Source organism: Monodelphis domestica, chromosome 3 (assembly GCF_027887165.1).
Source record: "Monodelphis domestica isolate mMonDom1 chromosome 3, mMonDom1.pri, whole genome shotgun sequence".
NCBI lineage: Eukaryota > Metazoa > Chordata > Mammalia > Didelphimorphia > Didelphidae > Monodelphis > Monodelphis domestica.
The window spans coordinates 476,361,317-476,383,645 of record NC_077229.1 but is presented as its reverse complement, the minus strand read 5'-3'; the positions used below and the strand labels follow the sequence as shown (position 1 = coordinate 476,383,645).

General features: G+C 37.4%; 1 protein-coding gene across 4 annotated transcripts in view; it reads right to left on the bottom strand.

The window, feature by feature from the left end:
* FAM81B (family with sequence similarity 81 member B) overlaps window positions 1-22,329 on the bottom strand; it is a 178,126-nt gene that overhangs the window by 125,342 nt on the left and 30,455 nt on the right. For all 4 annotated transcript variants that reach the window (XR_008917898.1, XM_007487269.3, XM_007487270.3 and 1 more), the window contains exon 5: window positions 7,945-8,063. Coding sequence is in view for 3 of the 4 variants with exons in the window: in XM_007487269.3 (XP_007487331.1) it covers window positions 7,945-8,063 (119 nt within the window). In the remaining variant the exon portion in view is untranslated. The remainder of the gene's footprint in view (window positions 1-7,944; window positions 8,064-22,329) is intronic.

Sequence of the window (22,329 nt, the reverse complement as noted above, 5' to 3'; positions counted from 1 at the left end):
TGGTGAAGGAGGAGAATATGAAAGACCTCTTGAATGAGGGATTTGAGTTTTGGAGGAGGCTAAAGAAGCCATAAAGGAAGAGATGAGAAGGGAGAGCACTCTAGGCATAAAGAACAGCCAGCACAAAGACATGGAAATGGGTCATTGAGTGTTATATGTGAGAAGATTAAAACTGATTCTTTATCATTTTCTTTTTTTTCCTTTTTTTTTATTATTTTTTCCATTTGAATTAGTTTATTTAGTCAATTTAAAACATTATTCCTTGGTTACAATACTCACATTATTTCCCTCCCTCCCTTCCACCCACTTTTCCCACAGCCCCAATTCATTGGGTATTATTTGTGACCTTGTCAGCCATTCCCCAATTGAAGGACATCCCCTCATTTTCCAATTTTTTGCCACCACAAAGAGCACAGCAATGAATATTTTTGTACATGTCTTTTTCCTTATTATCTCTTTGGGGTGTATCATTTTCTTGATCCTATTAAGAGTTAGTTGATTTAATCCTGTAACTGCTTAAAGACATGGTTCTCTATCCTTGAACTTAGTTCAGAATTCATCTAGCCTTAAATGGATTAAGTTTAGAAGTCCATTTATCAGGGAACAGCTAGGTGACTCAGTAAATTGAGAGCCAAGTCCACAGATGAGAGATCCTGGGTTCAAATTTGATCATAGATACTTCCTAGTTGTGTGACCCTAGGCAAGTCACTTAACCTCCCTTACCTAGTGCTTATTATCCTTCTGCCTTAGAACTAAAATATAATGTTAATTCTAAGAGAGAAGGATTTTAATGGAAAAGAAAAAGAATTCCTGTTCTTAATCACTGCTCTAATCTTGCCTCAAGGAATTTAACTAACCTTGGGAGATGTGGCTTCCCAGAAAGGATTAGGGTCTATTTTCTTTACACCACTAAGCTAAGGATGCCTGCTTTGCTGTCCAAAAAGTCTGGGATGTTATCTTATAATGGGACTCAAAGCAATGAACACTTCTCAGTCTCAGAAGGGAAGGAGGGAGTTGTTGCTAGCTTCTCATTTCCATACTTCTAACTAGTCATGTTACTTTCAACCCCACGTGTCTTACTCTAATATTTTCTTTGGAACCCTCCAAAATCTATAACAGGGGAACTATTCTTTTGCTTGGGGTCTTTGGCTGGAGACTGATGTAAGCCAATGACCTATTTTATTGGCACTCCTGCTATCTTATTCTTGCTTTGGAAAAATGTGCTTTGTAGTTTTTGGTTAAACTTCAGTTGAGAACATGTGAAAAGCAGAAAGTAGGTCAGTATAGCTAGACTGTAGAATGTGTGGAAGGGAGTTAAGCATAGGAATGGAAAAGTAGGAACCAGTCTGTCTGTGAAGAGGTTTTTGTGTTTTTGGAGTCTCTCTTCAGTTTTGCTCTTGGGGGCCAAGCAGAGCAAGTCTAATTCACATGACAGCTCTCACACTCTGGTCTGTTCCCTGGAATGTAAGGGCTCTCTACTGTTTGGATTATGGCAATATGTTGTGATGTAAATACATTTTTACAGATGACAACCTCCCAAAGTAGGATGATCATTGCCTAACCTTTGCCACTAATGTCAAATGACTTATAATTTTTAGGAAAAAAAAAACCAAACTATTGGTCCAGTATAGTTAAGCAGTGAGTGACTAGCAATACTTACTTTGTCTGGGTCAACAGAGTGTCCCTGATTGTTCCTGTTGGATCAGGGCTGATTGAAGGAGAAAGATGAGCCTCTTTTTGGATTTCACCTAATCTGAATCCAGTCTGCATCTGATCTAGACTTAGTCATTAATCTATATCTCTACTGAGAGCTTTTAGTTTGTTATAGTAGGAAGAATGGATTCGAAATGCTCCAACATTAACTAGCTGAGTGGCTCAGGACAGTTATCTCCCTCTCTACACTTGTTTCTCCATCTATAAAATCCTCCACTTTGTTTTTGCTGTCCTGCCTAGTTTCAATTCCATAAAACAAAATGTGTCTGTCACTGTCTTCCCCCTCCCTCTCCTACTTTCCTGCCTCTTTTTGTGTGTTGTTCCCCACTTTAGGTTGTAAGTTTTCTGAGGGCAGGGGATATCTTTCTTTTTATTAATTGTATCCCCAGAATTTGGCACAGTGCCTGACATATCATATATGCTTGATAAATGTTTACTGGATCAGATTAAATTTGATTATAAAATGGAGATGATAATGCTTATTACATACCTCACAGGTTTGTTGTAAGAAAAGTACACTGTAAATCTTAAATTACTAAATGTATGTGTGTGTATATATATATATATATATATGGAATATATATATATATATATTCTGTAAAGTATTTATACATTATTATTGCAATCTGGCAGCTTTTTACTTTAGAGGGATTATTAGTCTTCCTGACCTTAATAAAAGTGTTATTTAAACATGGAAAGGTGACAAATTTCATTGATTGCTTAAGTGAACACTTTAGGAGTATCTCTAACCTAACCTAGTCTGAATTATAGGATTCCTGGTCATGGTTAAGGCAACTCAATCTAGATTGAATGTGATGTAACTTCTTGGGTCATTCTCCATCTGGACAAAGATGTTTCGACAGAGATAGCATGACCCATATTTACCTTTTGCCATAAGCCAATTGGGCAGCAAACACAAGGAATGAGAAAATTTGGTTGAATTGAAATGACTTCTAATGAATCAGAAATCACTTTTAGAAATGAAGTCTCTCTGAATTGTGGGGAGTCTGAAGTCAACTGATCAACTTAATGTATGCTTCACTAAATTGGTCCTAAGACCCTTTTGCTGTCCCACCAGCTTTTCATCATTATATATGCTGTCAAAATAGATAAAATCCTTTCAAAGTATCTCAATTAGTGTATGCATTATTTATGAACAACTGCATGATTTGATGAAATTTGTTGTTCTTTTTTTGAGCCCATTTGGGGGATTTGCCGTTTCCTTCTCCAGCTCATTATACAGGAAACTGAGGTAAACAGGGTTAAGTGACTTGCCTAAAGTCACACAGCTATTAAGTATCTGAAGCCAAATTTGAACTTGGGTCTTCCTGACTCCAGGTCTGGCTCTCTGTCCCCTGGAGCTACTTTGCTAGCTGCTTTTTTTTTCTAGGCAATGGGGGTCAAGTGACTTGCCCGGGGTCACACAGCTAGGAAGTGTCTGAGACCAGATTTGAACCTTAAGGACCTCCTGTCTCTAGACCTGGCTCTTGAGTGGCTCACTGAGCCACCCAGCTGCCCCCTCACATAGTAAAATCTTTAGAGGATCTATCAGAATATTGTTAATTTAATCAAATAATTAAGTAAATATTTTTAAAATTATGTTAGGTATTTCTCTAGGCACTAAGAATTAAAAGTGAACAGAATGTAGATCCTGTTTCAATGATTTTATAATCTAATGGGAGAAAGACATATATAAAGACAAAGGGGAAATGAGATAAATGAAAAGAAACCCTAGGAATGGGCTATGAGATATTTAAAGAGACAGAGAACCTATTTGCCTGAAGTGAAGGCAGAATTCTTGGAGAAGGTGGCACCTAAGTTGAACCTTAGAGAAACGATTTTAATAAGCCGTGATCTCTATAGGAGAATGTATTTAGAGCATAGGGAATAGTAAAAAGATGGGTAAGGTGAGATAGAGATCAGATAATAAGATGGGATAGTAGTTTGGGAAGGAATCGAGAGGAGAAGGGTTTAAAAAACAGAAGACATCAGCGTGTCTATGGACTGTGCTCATAATGAAGGTTAAGGTTGTGAGTGTGGCCAGACACACCTTTCTCGGATCCCCCAGGGGAAGAAGAATTAAGTCTCTGTAAATCTTAGCAGATATATAAGTACCATTGTGAGTATGTTATGAACATTCATTACTTGTTGTACAGTATAGCCACACACAATTATCCTGAGTATTGTGAATTGTAAAAATTCTCAGACCCTACTTCAGAACACTTGGTTAAGACCATTCCCCATTTTAAACAATGAAGGGACTTAGTCAGGAATGTGAGAACTCTACTCCACCCATACTTAAACATACTTTAGGGGAAGATAAAGTTGTAAACTCTTTACTGAACAATGAAAAAGTACTTAACTCATACTTATAGTGAGGCAAAAGCCTTAAGCCAAGTCTATTTTTAGGAAGGTGCTAAGTACCTATGAAGGTCAGGCAACTTGCAAACTTGCAAGTTGCAAAGAGGTGTGAACTTACTTAGAAGTTTTAGTCTTCCCAGAAAAGTTAGTCTACTCAGGTGTGAATTACTCAGAAGTTTTAGTCTACCCAAAGAAGTTGAGAACTAAAGAAGGTGTGAACTAAGAATGGTCAGTCCTTTGGAAAAACGTCTACTGTGATTGGTAGATGTGAGAACTTAGGGGAGGTGACATAGGAGAAAATTCTCTTTAAAAGGAGCTAAAAAGAGGTCTCTGGAAGAGGCAGGTTGCCAAAGCTGAATTGGAGGGCTCGATGCCTGAACTTAGTTGAGCTGAGGAGCTAAACTGGAGGCTCTCTCTGAACACTAAAATCGTGCTTGGGACAAATCTTGTGGATTAAAGACTGACTGATCTCTCTTAGGGCTTGGGTTGAGGCTGGCCTAGGCTGGCCTGGGCTGGTCTACCCCTTTTCTCATTATTTCCTCTTACTCTCTCTCTCCCTTTCATTAATTCCTTAATTTGTATTAATTAAAATCTCCATAAAAACCCAGCTGACTTGGGTATATTTCATATTTGGGAATTTTTCCCTGGCGACCACTTTATATTTGATTTAACTCAAGACAGTATCTTGAAACCATATTTCTGCGGTCACAGTTTAAGGAAACCACTCTTTTATCTGTTACAGTTTATACCAACCACTCTTTTAATTGTTACAGTATACAACATATATGTGATCCTAAAGTATATAAAATCACATGCAGTATACCTAGACATGCAGAAACTATCACAGATAATATAACAGAGTTTCATGGGTTTCTACATTGGTAGCAATCTTTTATTGCTACTAGAGCATCATAAGTCTCCCTGGTCATAATGGATGGTCCTGGAACTTCTACTTGACCTGCTGTCAATTTTACGTCCTTGGTATTGCCAGACCCCAGTGGTTCTAAACTCATTTATGGTCCAGATTGTCTCCAGTTACCAATAGATCAGGCTCAATAAATGTCCTCTACTTCTTTGAGACACTACAACTCCAATATTAGGCAGAAAAGAAGTGGAAAGCTAGTGGTAACAGATAACCCTGTCTCATTTGGGGGCAGCCTGGCCCCTTCCTAACCCTTAGAGAGGGTACCAGTATGAAATTTCCTTTTCATCCAAATCTAAATCTGCATCTTCTTTCCTGTGACCCATGTAGCTCTAAGAATCCCTCAGCAATGTTTTATGGATCCTTCTTGGAGCCTGCTTGGCTTACTCTCTATTGATTCTGACTTCTTGATCACCTCACAGTCTAACCAACACCCCTATGGGCAAAAATGGTTCTTTGCAGATCTCCTTGCATTTTCTGGGGAAAATTTTCTAGACCATTAGATCATTCATTCTTTCAATGTCTTGTCAAGATTTTTTTTGGGGGGTGGGGAGGGCAGATTTAGATACATTTAGATCTGGTTGCTGAAGTAAACTTAAACCATTTTGCAAAAGCTAATCCTAAAATTTCAGGAAGAGCATTTATACCTCAGAAATCAGCAAACACTATAAATCAGGCCTTGATATATTGTTTAGATTTAAGAAAGTGATTGGGAAATATTAAAAAATACAGATTAAATTTAAAACTGTGACTTGGTTGAATAAAAGGATTGGTGTGCAGCACTAAGTGAACCATTGAAGTTAGGTAGCATAAATCTGTAGTAGACCCAGTCAGCACAATTCTGTTTTGTCTTCCAGAAGCATTATGCAATTTAAGAGTAAGACTGGTGGAGGTAGATGGGAGATAGAAGATACTTTGCCATATTTGAATTTTGACTCAGCTCCACTAACACAGTTGTACAAGGCAGATCAAAACATATCTTCACAGATAATAGAGACTTTGTAAGAAGGTCAGGACTTTGATCACAGAGGAATAACCTCGGCTATTTATTGTGAGAACAATTACAGGAAAAATGGAGGAGAACCCATAAATTCAGAGTAGTACAGACACTGTATCTTCTTGGCTGAATAAACATGTTGGTCAGCAACTATTGTTTACTTAGAGCAGATGTATACACAGGATGATGGAGATCTGTTGGTCTATGGAGATTGTTGGGCATAGGAGAGAATGGTTTTTCTGGTTTAGGAGAGTTGGTGACTAGGAAGAGAAATTGGCTAGCAAGAAAGTTATACCCTAGATTCCCCAGGGTCCTACCATTATCTATTGTTAGAGGGAAAAGAGGTGCTAACCTTATTTATTAGCAAAGGAGATTAGAGGCCTCCTCTTTCAATAAGAGTGGTTGTATTACAGAGCAATAGATTGAAGAAAGCTTCTTTTTTATCACTATACTGCCAACTCAAAAAGCTTTTGCACTAATAGAATCAATATTACTAGACTAAGAGAAACTGCCAAGTGGGAGGAAAGTCTTTGCAACAAATACCTTAGATTAAAGTTTACTAACCATGGTATACAGGGAAGTGAAACAAATATAGGAGAGGAAGAGCCATTCCTCCAATAGATAAATGGAGATAAGATATAAACAAATAGTTTTCAAAAGAAATGGCAAAACATCAACAAACATATGAAGAAAATAATTTTTAAAACAAATGAGAAAGATGTGAATTAAAACAACTTTGCGGTTCCAACTCAATCCCATGAAGTTGTAAAACCTCCAGGCATTCAAAGTTGAAACTGTCCATCACTCCTACAGCCAATAAATTGTCAAATATTGTCATTTCTAATTCTTTATGTTTTGGATCCATCCCTGCTCTCTGTTTTCCATTCAAATGGCCTCACATAGGCCCTCATTAATTCTTGTCGTAACCACCATACTCCATACAATTGCCAAAGGGCTATTTCTAAACCATGGGATTTTTTTTCCTACCCAAGAAGCTGTAAGGGCTCCCTATTGCGTCTAGAATCAAATATAAACTCCCCTGATATGGGAAACCCTTTACAACCTGGTTCCAACCTACCTTTTCCAGCTTCATCATATATGTCAACTCTCCCAAAGTAATGTAATCTCCTTGAGGGCAAGATTGTTTTAGTTCAACTCTTTGTGACCCATGAACCAAAGCTATCCATGGGTTTTTTTCCCCCTTTTCCAGTGGATCCTTCTGTCAGGCAGTTAGAGGTTGCCTAAGAGACTTGCCCAAGTTCACATAGCCAGGAAGTGTTTAAGGCCAGATTTGAACTTAGGAAGATGAGTCTTCAAGGCTCCAGGGCCAGCACTCTATTCACTCTGCCACTTAGTTGCAAGCTTTATTAAAATTAATTAATTTTTATTACATTTAAATATTTAATAAGAATATTAATTATTTTAAATAACAGTAAGACTTTTGGGATACCCTAAATATGACATTCTTTCAATACTCTAAAGGAAAACAATACTAAAATGCAAGTGAACTTAGACAAATGCAATGACCTCATGGATGCTCTAAAGGATAGATAATGAAGCACATCTACTTCCCCCTTTCTCCTTTTGGTAGAAAGGTGGGAAGCTGGCTGATGGTAGAAAGAAATTCAGAGGCCACGTAAACCTCATTTTATTGATGAGGAAACTGAGTACTACAGAGATGAAATGACTTGCCCAAAGTCATCCAATTTGTAAACATCAAAATCAGGGTTCAAAACCAAGTCTCTCTCTTCAAATCCAGAACTCTCCCCATTGCAGCATGTTAAATCTCACTTTGAGTCTTTTTCCCCCACCAAACCTATCTTCCATTTAACTTTATACTGACTTGATTACCATATGAAGCTTTTTTATGGAAAGGAATTGAAGGAAAAAAAGAGACTTTGACATCTCATTGCTAGCATATACATTCTGAATGAATCTTTATTGCACTTACCTAGCCACTCTTCCACGGAGTTCCCCCATCCCGTGTAGATGATTCTGATTAAAACTCTGGGTAGCATAATTAATTTCACTGGTCACGGAGTCCCGGGCCCTTATTTGTTCTTCTAGAATCTGCAAATTTTGAGTTAGAATTCTCATTTAAATATATATTTAATAGAAAATATATTAATTTTCTATATTAATGTCAATATAATTAAAATTATCAATGAAATATTAATATAATATATGATAAGTATATATTTATACCACAGGGAAAACATTAATTGTTAACTATGCTTTAGCTTCTTGTTCAGTTCTGTTGTTGTTCAACTGTCTGACTCTTCATGACCCCATTTAGAGTTTTTTGGCAAAGATACTACAGTAGTCTACCGTTCCTTCTCCAGCTCATTTTACAGATGAGGAAACTGAGGCAAATAGGGTAAGTTAACTTACCCAGGGTCATACAGCTAGTCAATGTCTGAGACTTCTTGACTCCGGGCTCAGTGCTCTACCCATTCTGACTTATTGAGGTATGGATTTTTTAAACTGGCTTTGGAGGCCCTTTCTGTCATCATTTAGGTGGCCAGCTTAGGAAGCCTAGGCTCATAAGAAGAGTCACCATGATAAGGAGGATGAGGTTGCTTGCAATGAGCCCATAGAAGGTGAGCTGAGAAAATAATAATAATTGACATTTTGAATTTTGAAAAGCACTTTATGAACATTATCTTATTTGATCCCCACAACAACCTTGGGAGGTAAGCATTATGATCCTGTTTTGTTTTTAAAACCCTCGCTTTCTGTCTTAGAATCAATACTGCATCTTGGTTGAATGTCAAGGGCTAGGCAATGGGGATTAAGTGACATGCCCAGTCACAAAGCTAAGGAAATGTCTGAGGTCAAATTTGAACCCAGGTCCTCCCATCTCTGGGCTCTCAATCCACTGTGCCACGGAGGTGCTTCCATCCTTGTTTTTAAAGGTGAGAAAAATGAAGCTCAGGGAGATTAAACCACTTGCTCAAGGTCGCCCAGCTGGTAAATGAGTCTGATCTTTGCAATTCAATTTCCAAGAAGATTTTCTCTTTTACACTTCAGGCCTGTTCTTTAATCCTTTATATATTCTGAATATTGTTTTCAAAAACTGTGAAGAGATCACTGGATTTCAAGCCAGGAGAAATGGGTCCAATATTAACCAACTATGTGCCCCATGGAAAATCAACTAATCTTTCCAAACCTGTTTTATTATCTGCAAAATCCTCAATTTTTTTTCATTTTTCCCCACTTTAAATGTTTTCTTTAATTCCATGTAAAAATTTTAACATAAAAAAAATTTGAGTGCCAAAATCTCTCTCTCCTTCTCCCCTCATTGAGAAGGCAAGCAATCTGATATAGGTTATACATGTTGTCACTTCATTTTTAATACTATTTAATTAAATGCCTTTTGTTCCCAAATAATACATCTTTTTGATTGGCTCAGAAAGACCCAGTACATTACATCACAGAGTTATTGTGAGGATCAATGAGTGCAAAGAACTCTGTAAATTTGAGAGACAATTAGGTAGTTCAGTGGATTGAGAGCCAGGCCTAGAGATGGGAGGTCCTGGGTTCAAACTGACTTCTGACACTTCCTAGCTGTGTGACCCTGGGCAAGTCACTTAACCCCTATTGCCTAGCCCTTACCACTGTTCTGTCTCAGAATCAATACACAGTATTGGGTCTAATACAAAAGGTAAGGGTTAAAAAAAAAACACTACCAAAAACTTCAATGAATCTGTGACCTAATTAATATGAGTATAGATACATATTGAGATATAGACCTAGCAGTTAAGGCAGCTAGGTGGTATGGTGGACAGAGGGTGGGGCTTGGAGTTCATGACACATATCTGCATAGGGACAGATCTCCATTCATTGATGCCTTCTCATCCTGTTTATTTCTTACCCATGTTCTCTCCCATAGCATCTACCCAACTTTCCTCTTGGTTGCTTTACATTTTGCTGATGTTAAGGCTGTACTTAGGGTACCTCTTCTATCTGGCCTCAGACACTTACTAGTTGTATGGCTCTGGGCAAGTCATTAAGTTGTGTCTACCTCATTTTCCATAACTGTAAAATAGAAATTATAATAGCATCAACCTCATAGGGTTGTTGTAAGGATCAAATGAAAATTTTTTAAAATTTAGAATATTTTTCCATGGTTCCATTTTCCTTCCTCTTTTTTTTTCTGCATGCCTTAGTCTTATATTAAATATCTTATCTGACAGTTAACGGCCACATTAATGTGTTTTTCAGAAACTTGGTTATCTTGAAAAGTTCCCTATCTGTATTCCTAAAAGCAGGGGGTTTCCTTCACTCCCAGGGTTCCCTTAATTGCTTCTCCTCTTCTCCTTGGGCTATTAGTCAGTCATGGTTTTGAACCTGTTCGGGTGCTGGAGGAGGTAGAATCCTGAAGACTTGTAAATTTAAGTGATCTGCAATCTGCACGACCACAGTAATGAAATATTTCAGCGAAGTAAATAAAGAGATGATCATTAGTACCCACAGAACAATATATTCATCTATAACATGGTTGAAGTATTGATCAAAAAACAGAAGAGCTGGACCAATAAATGCAGAATCTTGTAGTTTTAGTTTACTTTTGGTCATGTGAGCAACCACCAATTTTTGTGTGATTTTGGCATACACACACCCAAACATTAAAATATACAGACAGGGATGTTTTTCAAACAGCTGAGTTGCAGATTTTTTTGTGGATCATTATGGCTAGAAGAATAATTACTCCTATGTGGATGCCAGGTGACAAAACACTGGTGCCTGCAGTTGTGGATCCATTCTTGCCAACTCCTCCACCAAGGATGACTTGGAAATAATTAAAACAAGAAATAAATGCTCCTGTCAGTATCCCAATGAGAGGTAACATCTTCAGTTTTAATTGATCACAGTATAATCCCACATCATTGTTCCTCCAATTGAAGTTATAAAAAAGACAATTGTGATCGCTATCTGTACTTCAGTTACATCCACTCTTCCAAACCGTAGCACTCTAGATACATAGATTTGTCAGTGTGCACAGTAAAACATAAACATCCCAACAAAACAGCAGAAAAACAGCCATTGCGAGTAGCAATGGCAGCTCCAAGAGATACTGTGGAAATACAGTCGCAACCATGGTCGAAAAGTTCTCCTAAAGGAGAAGAGGTGTTTGTTCTTCTGGCATGTTTCCCTTCAATAGCATCCAGTGATTGATAAGAAAAGAGGCCCAGGCCACATATTAGGAATACCCAAGATGGTGCCTTTTCCAGGACTGTGGTTGAGGAGCAGCCCCAATAGGGTGATGGCGTTGGGCGCCAGCCAGAGCGGCACTAACTCCATTAGCCACGACCAGAAAGGCTGCAGCGCAGGCTCGAACAGCGAATAGCCCTCTGAGGAGTAGTGGTGCTCCTCCAGCCTCCGCAGTTGCACCAGGCTCCGCGGGGATGCCGTCGCCTTCCAGAACAAACCCCGGCCTGCTGAGCCCGTGATCTGGCTGCCGGTGCAGCAGCGGCTGCACGCCACCATCGGCTGCGACAGCAGCCGCCTTCGAGAGATCCCTGGGTGGACGAAGGATTCATGATCTTCCTACCCTCCAAAGCTGGCAAGCAGTTCCGCTGGGTTATACATGTGTCATTGTTCAAAACCTATTTCTATATTATTCATATTTGCAGTAGAGCGATCTTTTAATATCAAAATCCTAATCATATCCCCAACAAACCACGTGATTGATCATGTTTTTCTTCTTCATCAAATGAAATATTTGTAAAATGCTTAGCATAATGCCTGGCACATAGGAGGCACTAAATACATGTCATTTTCTTCCTTTCATGTGAAAAGTTCATTTTTGCATATGTGTCATCAAGTTAGATGGTTCAGAGGATAGAGTGCTGAACCAAAGTCAAGAAGACTGATCCTTATTAGTTTAAATCTGGCCGCAGATACGTAGTAGTTGTAGGACCACTTAACCCTGCTTGATTAGTTTCCTCATCTGCAAAATGAGCTGGAGAAGGAAAGGGCAAACCATTTCAGTATCTTTGCCAGGAAATGTTATGAAGAGTCAGACATGTCTGAAAATGCCTCATTAAAAACACAATACCACCTCTACAGAGCCCACCAAACATCTTTCCATTACCTTTGGAAGTCAAATAGAGCTTACTCCTTGCATCTTTAACATCTAGTCCAGTGCTTTTCATATAATTAGTGCTTTATATATTTAATGAATTAATTCTTTGGAGATGTGGTGCTCTAGTTAAATATTTCTCTGGCAACGTCCTTTGCTCTATTTCTGCATGATTCCTTGTTTGTCAAGTAGCCCAGCCCACTTTTGCCCACCATGTACCTATCTATGGATAATCTTCAACTATACTTTTTCATAAATGACAGTATTCTAAGACTCAAAGCCACATAATGCCACTGGGTTAATATTGACATTTTTTTTTAATGGGCCATTGTTTCAAGGAGAAGCTTGAGGTGATTGAAAGAATTGCCCAACTTTCTAAAATCTGGTACACTGGTCCCTTTCTGTTTCATTATGAGCCCTAAAGAGGAGCAGGGGACAGGAATGGGAATGGTGGGTTGCAATGAGCTTTTCCCTTCAGCACCTACTGACAGTCTCTGATCATTGGAGAAAGAGGCTCCATCCTCTGTGAAGATAGATACTACTTCCATTTTCCTCATTTTTCTCTCCTTCTCTTTCATGTCCTTTTCTGGTTGACTTATGTATTTGACTAATCAGTCTCTTCTGGTGGAGCATCAATTATATCTCACCTCTTAATTAAGAGGGTCTCTCCCCTTTTGTTTGTTTGTTTTTAGTGTATGGGTCTTCTTCTACAACATGACAAATGTGGAAATATGTATTATGTGATAGCATACATATAACATCAAATTGCTTACCATTTCAGGGAGGGGAAATGGAAGGGAAGGGAAAGAATCTGGAACTCAAAATATGAAAAAACAAATGTTAAAAGTTGTTTTGAACTGTACCTGCATTAAGTTTTTTTTTATAACTCTTACCTTATGTCTTAGAATCAATACTATGTATTGGTTCCAACAGAGAATAGTGGCAAAGGTTAGGGAATTGGGGTTAAGTGTCCTTCACAGTGTCACCCAGATAGGAAATATCTGAGGTCAAATTTGAACCCAGGACTCTCCATCTCCAGGCCTAGTTCTCTATCTACTGAGTCACTTAGCTGCCCTTTAAACCTGAGAAATCTTGAGCAGGATTATCCCAAATTAAGCTCTGACCTGATAGCCTTTCCTGGATCTTTCTCACCTAGGCTGATTGGATTTTATATGATGACACTATGAATTGAACATAGAAGCTAAATCAAGCATTTATTAAGTGCTTTCTAGGCACTATGCATTGTGCAGAGGGCTGGAAACACACATATAAATGGAAAGATAAAAAGACAGCTTCTTCTCTGCTAGACAGTAGATTGAATTACCCAATTTTATTACAGTCTTTCTGTGAAGGTCCCTAGTAGCACATACTTTTACAACCTCTGAGGATTGTGAAAGGGACTATTCATATTTAGGAGAACTTGGAGTTCCTAGGAAAGTCATGTATGTCATTAAGAAAGTGTATACTATGTTGGAACCCAGAAAATTTCCCAGGACTATCAGCACTTTTAAAGATTAATTCTAACTTGTTCAATGTACTATTATATAACATATATACATACATATATATGTATGTATATATATATATATATAACAATGTACTATTGTTCAATGACTATTGCAGGCAATAAGCTAGGTTTTAAAACTGGGCTGCCCTGATAATCCATTCTTCCTGGGTAGAAGTTTGCAAGAAGATAGATTTCCCTTGACTATGCCTTTTAGGTATGTCTGATGATGGATAGATTTGTGGAGAGAAGTCATGGGTGATGGAGGGCATCAAAGAAGACCTGAGCTTCTAGGAATAGAACAAGGGAAATTACACATTACTGATTCTCCAATGTCTGAGGAAGGGACTCAGAAATGGCATGTTCTCATTGCAGTGTGAATACTGGGACATTCTTATGACATGAAGGGACTTTGGGGTGTGCTGAAAAAGCAGCATTAACATTCTACAATTTTAGATAGAATGTTTGCTGAAAGGAGCAAGATTAGCTTAGCATAATATTTGGTGCCTAGTAGGCAATTAATAAATATTTGTTGACTGACTAATTAACTAGATGATGGTAAGCTGAAACAGCAGTAAGATATGGCAGTTGGGGGTTGCATTAAGAGAGGCATGGATTCTGGGAAGAAGTAGGTGAAAATACTACCCTATTCTATCTGCCCTAGTCATATCACATCTGGCAGGATGCTCATTTTGGGGTACAATGGTTTATTTAGACAGGTCATTGATAAGCTGTAGAGTTGTCCAGAGGAGGACAATTAGAATGGTGAAAGGATTTGAATTCACATACTTTGAAGATAGCCTGAAAGAAATTGTGATTTTTAGCCTGGAAAAGGGAAAACTGGAGTTGGGGGGTGTTGAGAGGTTGATGGTAGAATATGGTAGCTCTATCAAAGTATTTTAATGGCTGTTATGTGGAACAGGGATTCTATTTGTTCTCTTTGCCCCAGGAGGCAGACCAAGAGTAATAAGTATAATAAGTCATAAAGACATAGATTGAATCTTGATGTCAGGGAAAAAGAAAACTTCCTTTTCAGAGGTTGGTTGTTGTTCTTTGTGCTCAAAGAGGACCAAAATGATATCACTTTGTTTGGGTCAATGTGTTAGACTGTAGCTTATCAGACTACTGTGATCTTGGAAGGTTCTACCACAGTTCAGGCAAAAAAGTCCCTATGAAAAAGAGCTGCTTGGAAGGAATGGGAATGTCATTGGTTCTCCATCACTGCAAATATTCAAGAAGAGAATGGAAGACAACCTGTTGGGCATGTTAGAAATGGAGTTATTAGATGGACTAATGGTTGCTAAGGTTCTTTGAACCCTAAAATTCTATGATTCTGTTTCTTCTATGTACCCATCCCACTATAATTTGTATTGTTGCTATTTATATCCCTTTGCTTCCACAAAACTGCAAATTTCTTGAGGAGAGAGGGTGCCCTCAAGGATAGAGGGAGCAATTCTTCTTTATATCCCCACTGTCTTTCACATGATAAATGCTAAAAAATATTAATCTGGAAATATTTTAGAAATAATAGTAATATTTATTGAATGAAATTAAATAGATATTTGCATTATGATAGTACTGTCTAGAAATGAGATTGATTTCTTTAATGGTTTAATGGTACAATATTAAGAAATCCTATGAAAAATATTGCTACTTCCCCTCGTCCAACATTTATAGCAAATATGTAGATTTATTGGTGATTAAAGCCACCTCTCCAACTTCTATCTTCTTTTCTCCATCTCCCCAAATTTCTGTTGTCATTGCTATGAAGATTCTAGGGAACCCCACACATCTATGCAAATAGAAATCTTGATGAAGTTATGATTTGAGCAGTAGAGATAACCTGGAAATCTCCATGATTATAAAGTTGATAAGGATGGGGATCAGTCTTATCTAAACATAATGTCTCTCCCATTGCCCAGCACTGCACTTTATTTTTTGAATCTCAATTGGAATTGGAAATCACTGACAAGGAAAAAATTCCCAGAAGGAATAACTAGAATTTCAGAGTAAGTAAAAGATCTTAGAAGAGAAAAAATAAAACATTTTCTTTCTCTAGCACAGTGTGCTTGACTTATAATACATACTTTACAAGTTCTTGGGTAATGGAATTGAACCATATTTCAAGATTTGGGGAATATACAACTTTTAGCATAAATCTGGTGTCTGGGTAAGGACTGTTTTTTGACTTCAACTGATTTTTCTGTATTATACTGTAGAGCAACATTGCATTAATTAGAACCTCACTCATTTGGAATTCACGACAATTTGACCAGACTTGGACTGGAGTTTATTTTGGTACTATCTATATAAAAAGGGCTTGCTAAGCAAATGGAAATAAAAATGTCAAGGGTCCATATATAGGAACTTGCACATTTATAAATTAGCTAATGGAACCTGCCAGAAGGCAACAAAAGCTCGTTTTGCCATTCAAAAAGCAACAAACTTCATTTTATGCATTTTTTTTGACTAAATAAAAACTCGGTCAACTAACCTTTATTAAGCATCTACTATTTACAAGGCACTGTGCTAAGCCTTGGGGATGTAAAGAAAGGTAAAAGTCCTTGCCCTCAAGGAGCTCACAGTTCAATGGGGGAGGAACTATAGAAATAACTATGAACAAACACAATATAAACATAATAAATTGTGGATAATATGAGAGGGAATGGACTAGGTAAGGCTTTTTGCAGAAGTGTGGAACTTTGAGTAAAAAAGAATAAATAATGATGTAATTAGTAAAAATAATTCTTCATTTTTAAGGTTTAGGGAATATCTAATCATAGAACACAGGATCATAAGTTCACAAGATTTAGAGCAAGCCAGACTGTTGTTGTTTCAGTCATGTCTGACTCTTCCTGAGCCAATTTAGGTTTTTCTTGGCAAAGATACTAGAATGGTTTGCCATTTCCTTCTCCAACTCATCTTATAGATGAGGAAATTGTGGCTAACAGGGTTAAGAGGCTTGCCTAGCATCACATAGCTAGTAAATCCCTGAGGCCCGATTTGAACTCAGGAAAATGAGTCTTTCTATTAGCTGCCCAAGAAAAGACTATTTAGTATAGATGTTTTCCACCTCCCTGGAGTCTCAAGAAACTTCTCTTTTGGTTCTCTTTCTACCTGTCTGACCACTTCTCGATCAATACTATGGCAGTATCATTATCCATATTCTACTTTTGCTTGTATGTTCCTCTGGGCTCTGGATTGCATTCTCTTCTCTTGATTCACACTTTTACCCAGGTCCTGTGGATTCAGTTATCACCTCTGTGTAGATGATTCCTCTCTGTACTAAGTTCTAGTCCTATATTCCTAGCTTCCTGCTGGAAATGTCCACTTGCATATCTCATAGATACCTCAAACTCAAAATGTCTAAGACAGAGGTCAAACCCAGCTATCTTTAATTTTCCTCTTTCTGTCTGGAACACCATCAGCCTTTGAGATATCCAATTATCTCAGGCATTCCTGACTTTTCCCAGTCTCTAACTCTATATTCAATCAGTTGTTAGATCCTATTGAATTTTACCTTCACAACATCTTAACCATGTTTCCCTTTTTACCATGTACACCTCCACTGCTTAAGTTCAGATTCTCACCCACTCTTTCATTGACTACTGTTACAGCTTCCTAATTGGTCTCCCTGTTCTCTAATTCCCACACAATACAATTGTCAAGTTGGTGTCCCAAAGTACAAGACTGTGGCTCTCACATCCCTGCTCAGGAGCAAGAACTTCTGTGGATTCTTATATCTCTAAGATGAAAAGAAAATACGAAGTCTTCCATTTAGCATTTAAGACTTTTCACAATCTGACTCCAGCCTATCTTTGCAAACTTATTCTACTTGACTTCCTCTGAAGTAATGCTTTCTGCCCAAGTTGGCCTATTTGTCTTCCCTTGTCCCCAAATATTCTTTGTGTTTTTTCACATGCTGATTGTGGGTATTAAATTAATATTCAATTACTAAGTATTATATTTTTAAAAGCTTATTAATAACAACTACAGTAAAAGCTACCTAAACAACCCAGCCCACTAGAGAGAAGAGAGGGAGGGAGGGAGATGGAGCCTCAGAACTTATACAAACGTGGCCATGCAATGTGATGGAGAGATTAAAAAGAATTTAAGTCCAAAGGTTCAAAATCTCCATTTATACATGATGATACACATGCCTAGAATACTCTTCCTTCTCACCTGAGCCTCTTGGAACCCTAGCTCCTTTCAAGACTCAGCTCCAATGCCATCTCCTACAGGAGGCTTTTGCTCTTCCTTTTAGCAATGCGTACTACCTCCTCTATTACTTTATATTTTCTTGTCTATTTTACTTAAGGAGTTTTTTTTTTTGTCTTTGTATCCCCAGCACCTAGTTCCAGAACCTGACACATTGTAATAAGAAGATCCTATTCATTTATTTATGTATTATATGTGTGATTTTGCCCTGTACCTGCCTTTATCCTGTAATTGTTTAAGTCATGGCTCTTTGTCTTTGAACTTAGTACAGAATTCAGCTGGTCTGTAATGAACTAAGTTTAAAAATCCAACTCTTGTTAATCACGGATCTATTCTTGCCTCAAGGAACTTTGCTAACCATGGGGACTATGTGAGAAAGAAAGGGAGTTTGGGGTCTCATATCTTTATGCCATCAAACTGCCTTTCAGGGATTTCTGATTTGCTGTCTAAAAGTCTGGGCTGCTATCTTTCACTTGGATTCTAACAATGAATACTTCTTAGTCTCATGGAGGTTCTTGCTAGACTCCATCATCAAATTTCCAACCAATCATGTTGTTCATTATGCTGAATTTTGTAAACAATCATTTTGTATTTAATCCTGTGATGTTATCTACCCTGTTCTGTTCTTTGCTTTGTGCTCCCCAAAAACCTATAAAAAGGGAGTTGTCTGTCAGTTTGCAGTCTTTGCATGAATGGAGACAAGCCACTGATGAATTTATTGACAGGTAGCCCTTACTAATAAAGGTTACCTTGCTTAGAGATCTTGCCTCAGTTTATTCTTTCATTAAAATTAAATTGAAACAGTAGGTGCTTAATAAATGTTTGTTGAGATATTTTATTAATTAATTAATACTCTGTATTGGTTCCGTGGCAAAAGAGCAACAAAGATTACAATGGGGGTTAAGTGACTTGCCCAGGTTCACACAGCTAGGAAGTATCTGAGGTCAGATTTAAACCCAAGTGCTCCCATCTCTAAGGCTGACAATGCACTGAACCATCTAGCTACCCTCTTTTGAAGTGTTTTAAATTTTGTTTCACTTTCTTTAAAAGTATGAAAGCTATATTTTATGATCCTACATGATACATAAATTCTGGCCTAATTTCTGAATGTGGATCATAAAATACATAAACAGAAAATATAACTATTTAGAGCAACAAGTTACTTCAAAGAATTTTAACAATATCCACTTAACAGTATATAAGTATACAGTTATATATTGTATTGTATTTTTAAAATTCTTACCCTTTTTCTGAATACCAATTCAGAGATAGAAGAGAAGCAAGGGTGAGGTAATTGAGGTTACATGTCTTGCTCAGCACCAGACAGTTTGGAAGTCTCTGAGGTCAGATTTAAACCCAGGTCTTCCAGACTCCAGGCCTGGTGCTTTATCTCCTATGCTACCTCTCTACCTACTATTCTGTTCCAATTAACTGTGTTTTATAATGAAATATATAATATATTTCAATAACACACAAGTAACTAATTATCTATTAATTTGGTAATTAATAATCCTCAATAGGACCTCTACTTGGTAATATTTTATAATGTTTAAAAAATTTTTTAAATACTATCTTGTCATTTAAATTTTCACTTATACAGACTGATCCTCTCCATCAACTAAGATGAATTAGGAATTTTATATTACAAATCCCAAGCAAATGTTTAAATGTTTGAGATTTTGTACTATTTGCTTGGCTAATTTTCTCAGAATGAAACCAAAATAGCAAGTGATTGAGAGAAAAGAGTCCCTAATTTTTAATAATTGCTACAGGAATTTAATAAAAAAATTAAAAATGGAGATATTTGAAAGAACCCGATTATTCAGTCTTCAAATATTTAAATCCTCAAAGAAAAACTATTTTCATGCTAATGTAGCCGTCTATATTTTTCGGGTCAATAAAAAAATGTAACTCCTTTGTCTTATGACTTCCACATTAGTGGAACACCTAACACCAAGTTCCAATGCCTCTCTCCTTCCTTATCTCCACCACTTCCTTGCTTCCCTGCCATCCTTTTAGTAAAAATCCTACCTTCTGCAAAAATCCTTTCCTAATTCTTTTTTTTCTTTCTTTTTTTTTAACTTTAAACATTATTTTATTTGGTCATTTCCAAACATTATTCACTGGAAACAAAGATCATTTTCTTTTCCTCCCCTCCCTCCTCCCACCACCTTTCCCTCTCCCATAGCCGACACACGATTCCACTGGTTATCACATGTGTTCTTGGCTCGAACCCATTTCCCTGTTCTTGGAATTTGCATTAGAGTGTTCATTTAGAGTCTCTCCTCAGTCATATCCCCTCCAACCCTGTAGTCAAGCAGTTGCTTTTCATCGGTGTTTTTACTCCCACAGTTTATCCTCTGCTTGTGGATAGTATTTTTTAGATCCCTGCAGATTGTTCAGGGACATTGCATTGACACTAATGGAGAAGTCCATCACCTTCGATTGTACCACAATGTATCAGTCTCTGTGTACAATGTTTTCCTGGTTCTGCTCCTTTCGCTCTGCATCACTTCCTGGAGGTTGTTCCAGTCTCCATGGAATTCCTCTACTTTATTATTCCTTTTAGCACAATAGTATTCCATCACCAACATATACCACAATTTGTTCAGCCATTCCCCAATTGATGGGCATCCCCTCATTTTCCAATTTTTGGCCACTACTAAGAGTGCAGCTATGAATATTCTTGTACAAGTCTTTTTCCTTATTATCTCTTTGGGGTACAAACCCAGCAGTGCTATAGCTGGATCAAAGGACAGACAGTCTTTTATCACCCTTTGGGCATAGTTCCAAATTGCCCTCCAGAATGGTTGGATCAATTCACAACTCCACCAGTAATGAATTAATGTCTCGACTTTGCCACATCCCCTCCAGCATTCATTACTTTCCATAGCTGTCATGTTAGCCAATCTGCTAGGTGTGAGGTGATACCTCAGAGTTGTTTTGATTTGCATCTCTCTGATTATAAGAGATGTAGAGTACTTTTTCATGTGCTTATTAATAGTTTTGATTTCTTTGGCTGAGAACTGCCTGTTCATGTCCCTTGCCCATTTGTCAATTGGAGAATGGCTTGATTTTTTGTACAATTGATTTAGTTCCTTATAAATTTGAGTAATTAAAACTTTGTCAGAGGTTTTTATGAAGATTGTTTCCCAATTTGTTGCTACCCTTCTGATTTTGGTTACATTGGTTTTGTTTGTACAAAAACTTTTTAATTTGATGTAATCCAGATTATTTATTTTGCATTTTGTAACTCTTTCTAATTCTTGCTTGGTTTTGAAGTATTTCCCTTCCCAAAAGTCTGACATGTATACTATTCTGTGTTCACCTAATTTTCTTATAGTTTCCTTCTTTATGTTCAAGTCATTCACCCATTTTGAATTTATCTTGGTGTAGGGTGTGAGGTGTTGATTTCCCAGCAGTTTTTATGAAATAGTGGATTTTTGTCCCAAAAGCTGGGATCTATGGGTTTGTCATATACTGTCTTGCTGAGGTTGCTTGTCCCCAGTCTATTCCACTGATCCTCTTTTCTGTCTCTTAGCCAGTACCAAATTGTTTTGATGACCGCTGCTTTATAATATAGTCTGAGATCTGGGACTGCAAGACCACCTTCCTTTGTATTTTTTTCATTATTTCCCTGGATATCCTTGATCTTTTGTTCTTCCAAATGAACTTTGTTATGGTTTTTTCTAAATCAGTAAAAAAAATTTTTGGAAGTTCCATGGGTATGGCACTAAATAGATAGATGAGTTTGGGTAGGATGGTCATTTTTATTACATTGGCTCGTCCTACTCATGAGCAGTTAATGTTTTTCCAATTTTTCAAGTCTAGTTTTAGTTGTGTGGAAAGTGTTTTGTAGTTGTGTTCATATAGATCCTGTGTTTGTCTCGGGAGATAGATTCCTAAGTATTTTATTTTGTCTAAGGTAATTTTAAATGGGATTTCTCTTTCTAGTTCTTGCTGCTGAGATGTGTTGGAATTATATAGAAATGCTGATGACTTATGTGGGTTTATTTTGTATCCTATAACTTTGCTAAGGTTTTTGATTATTTCAATTAGCTTTTTGGTTGAATCTCTAGGATTCTTTAAGTAGACTATCATGTCATTTGCAAAGAGCGATAATTTGGTCTCCCCCTTGCCTATTTTAATGCCTTCAATTTCTTTTTCTTCTCTAATTGCTATTGCTAGTGTTTCTAATACAATGTCAAATAATAGAGGTGATAATGGGCATCCTTGTTTCCCTCCTGATCTTAATGGGAATGGATTTAGTTTATCCCCATTGCAGATGATATTAGTTGATGGTTTTAGATATATACTGTTTATTATTTTTAGGAATGACCCTTCTATTCCTATGCTTTCTAGTGTTTTTAGTAGGAATGAGTGTTGTATTTTATCAAAGGCCTTTTCTGCGTCTATTGAGATAATCATGTGGTTCTTGTTGGTTTGCTTGTTGATGTGGTCAATTATGTGGATAGTTTTCCTAATATTGAACCAGCCCTGCATCCCTGGTATAAATCCTACTTGATCAT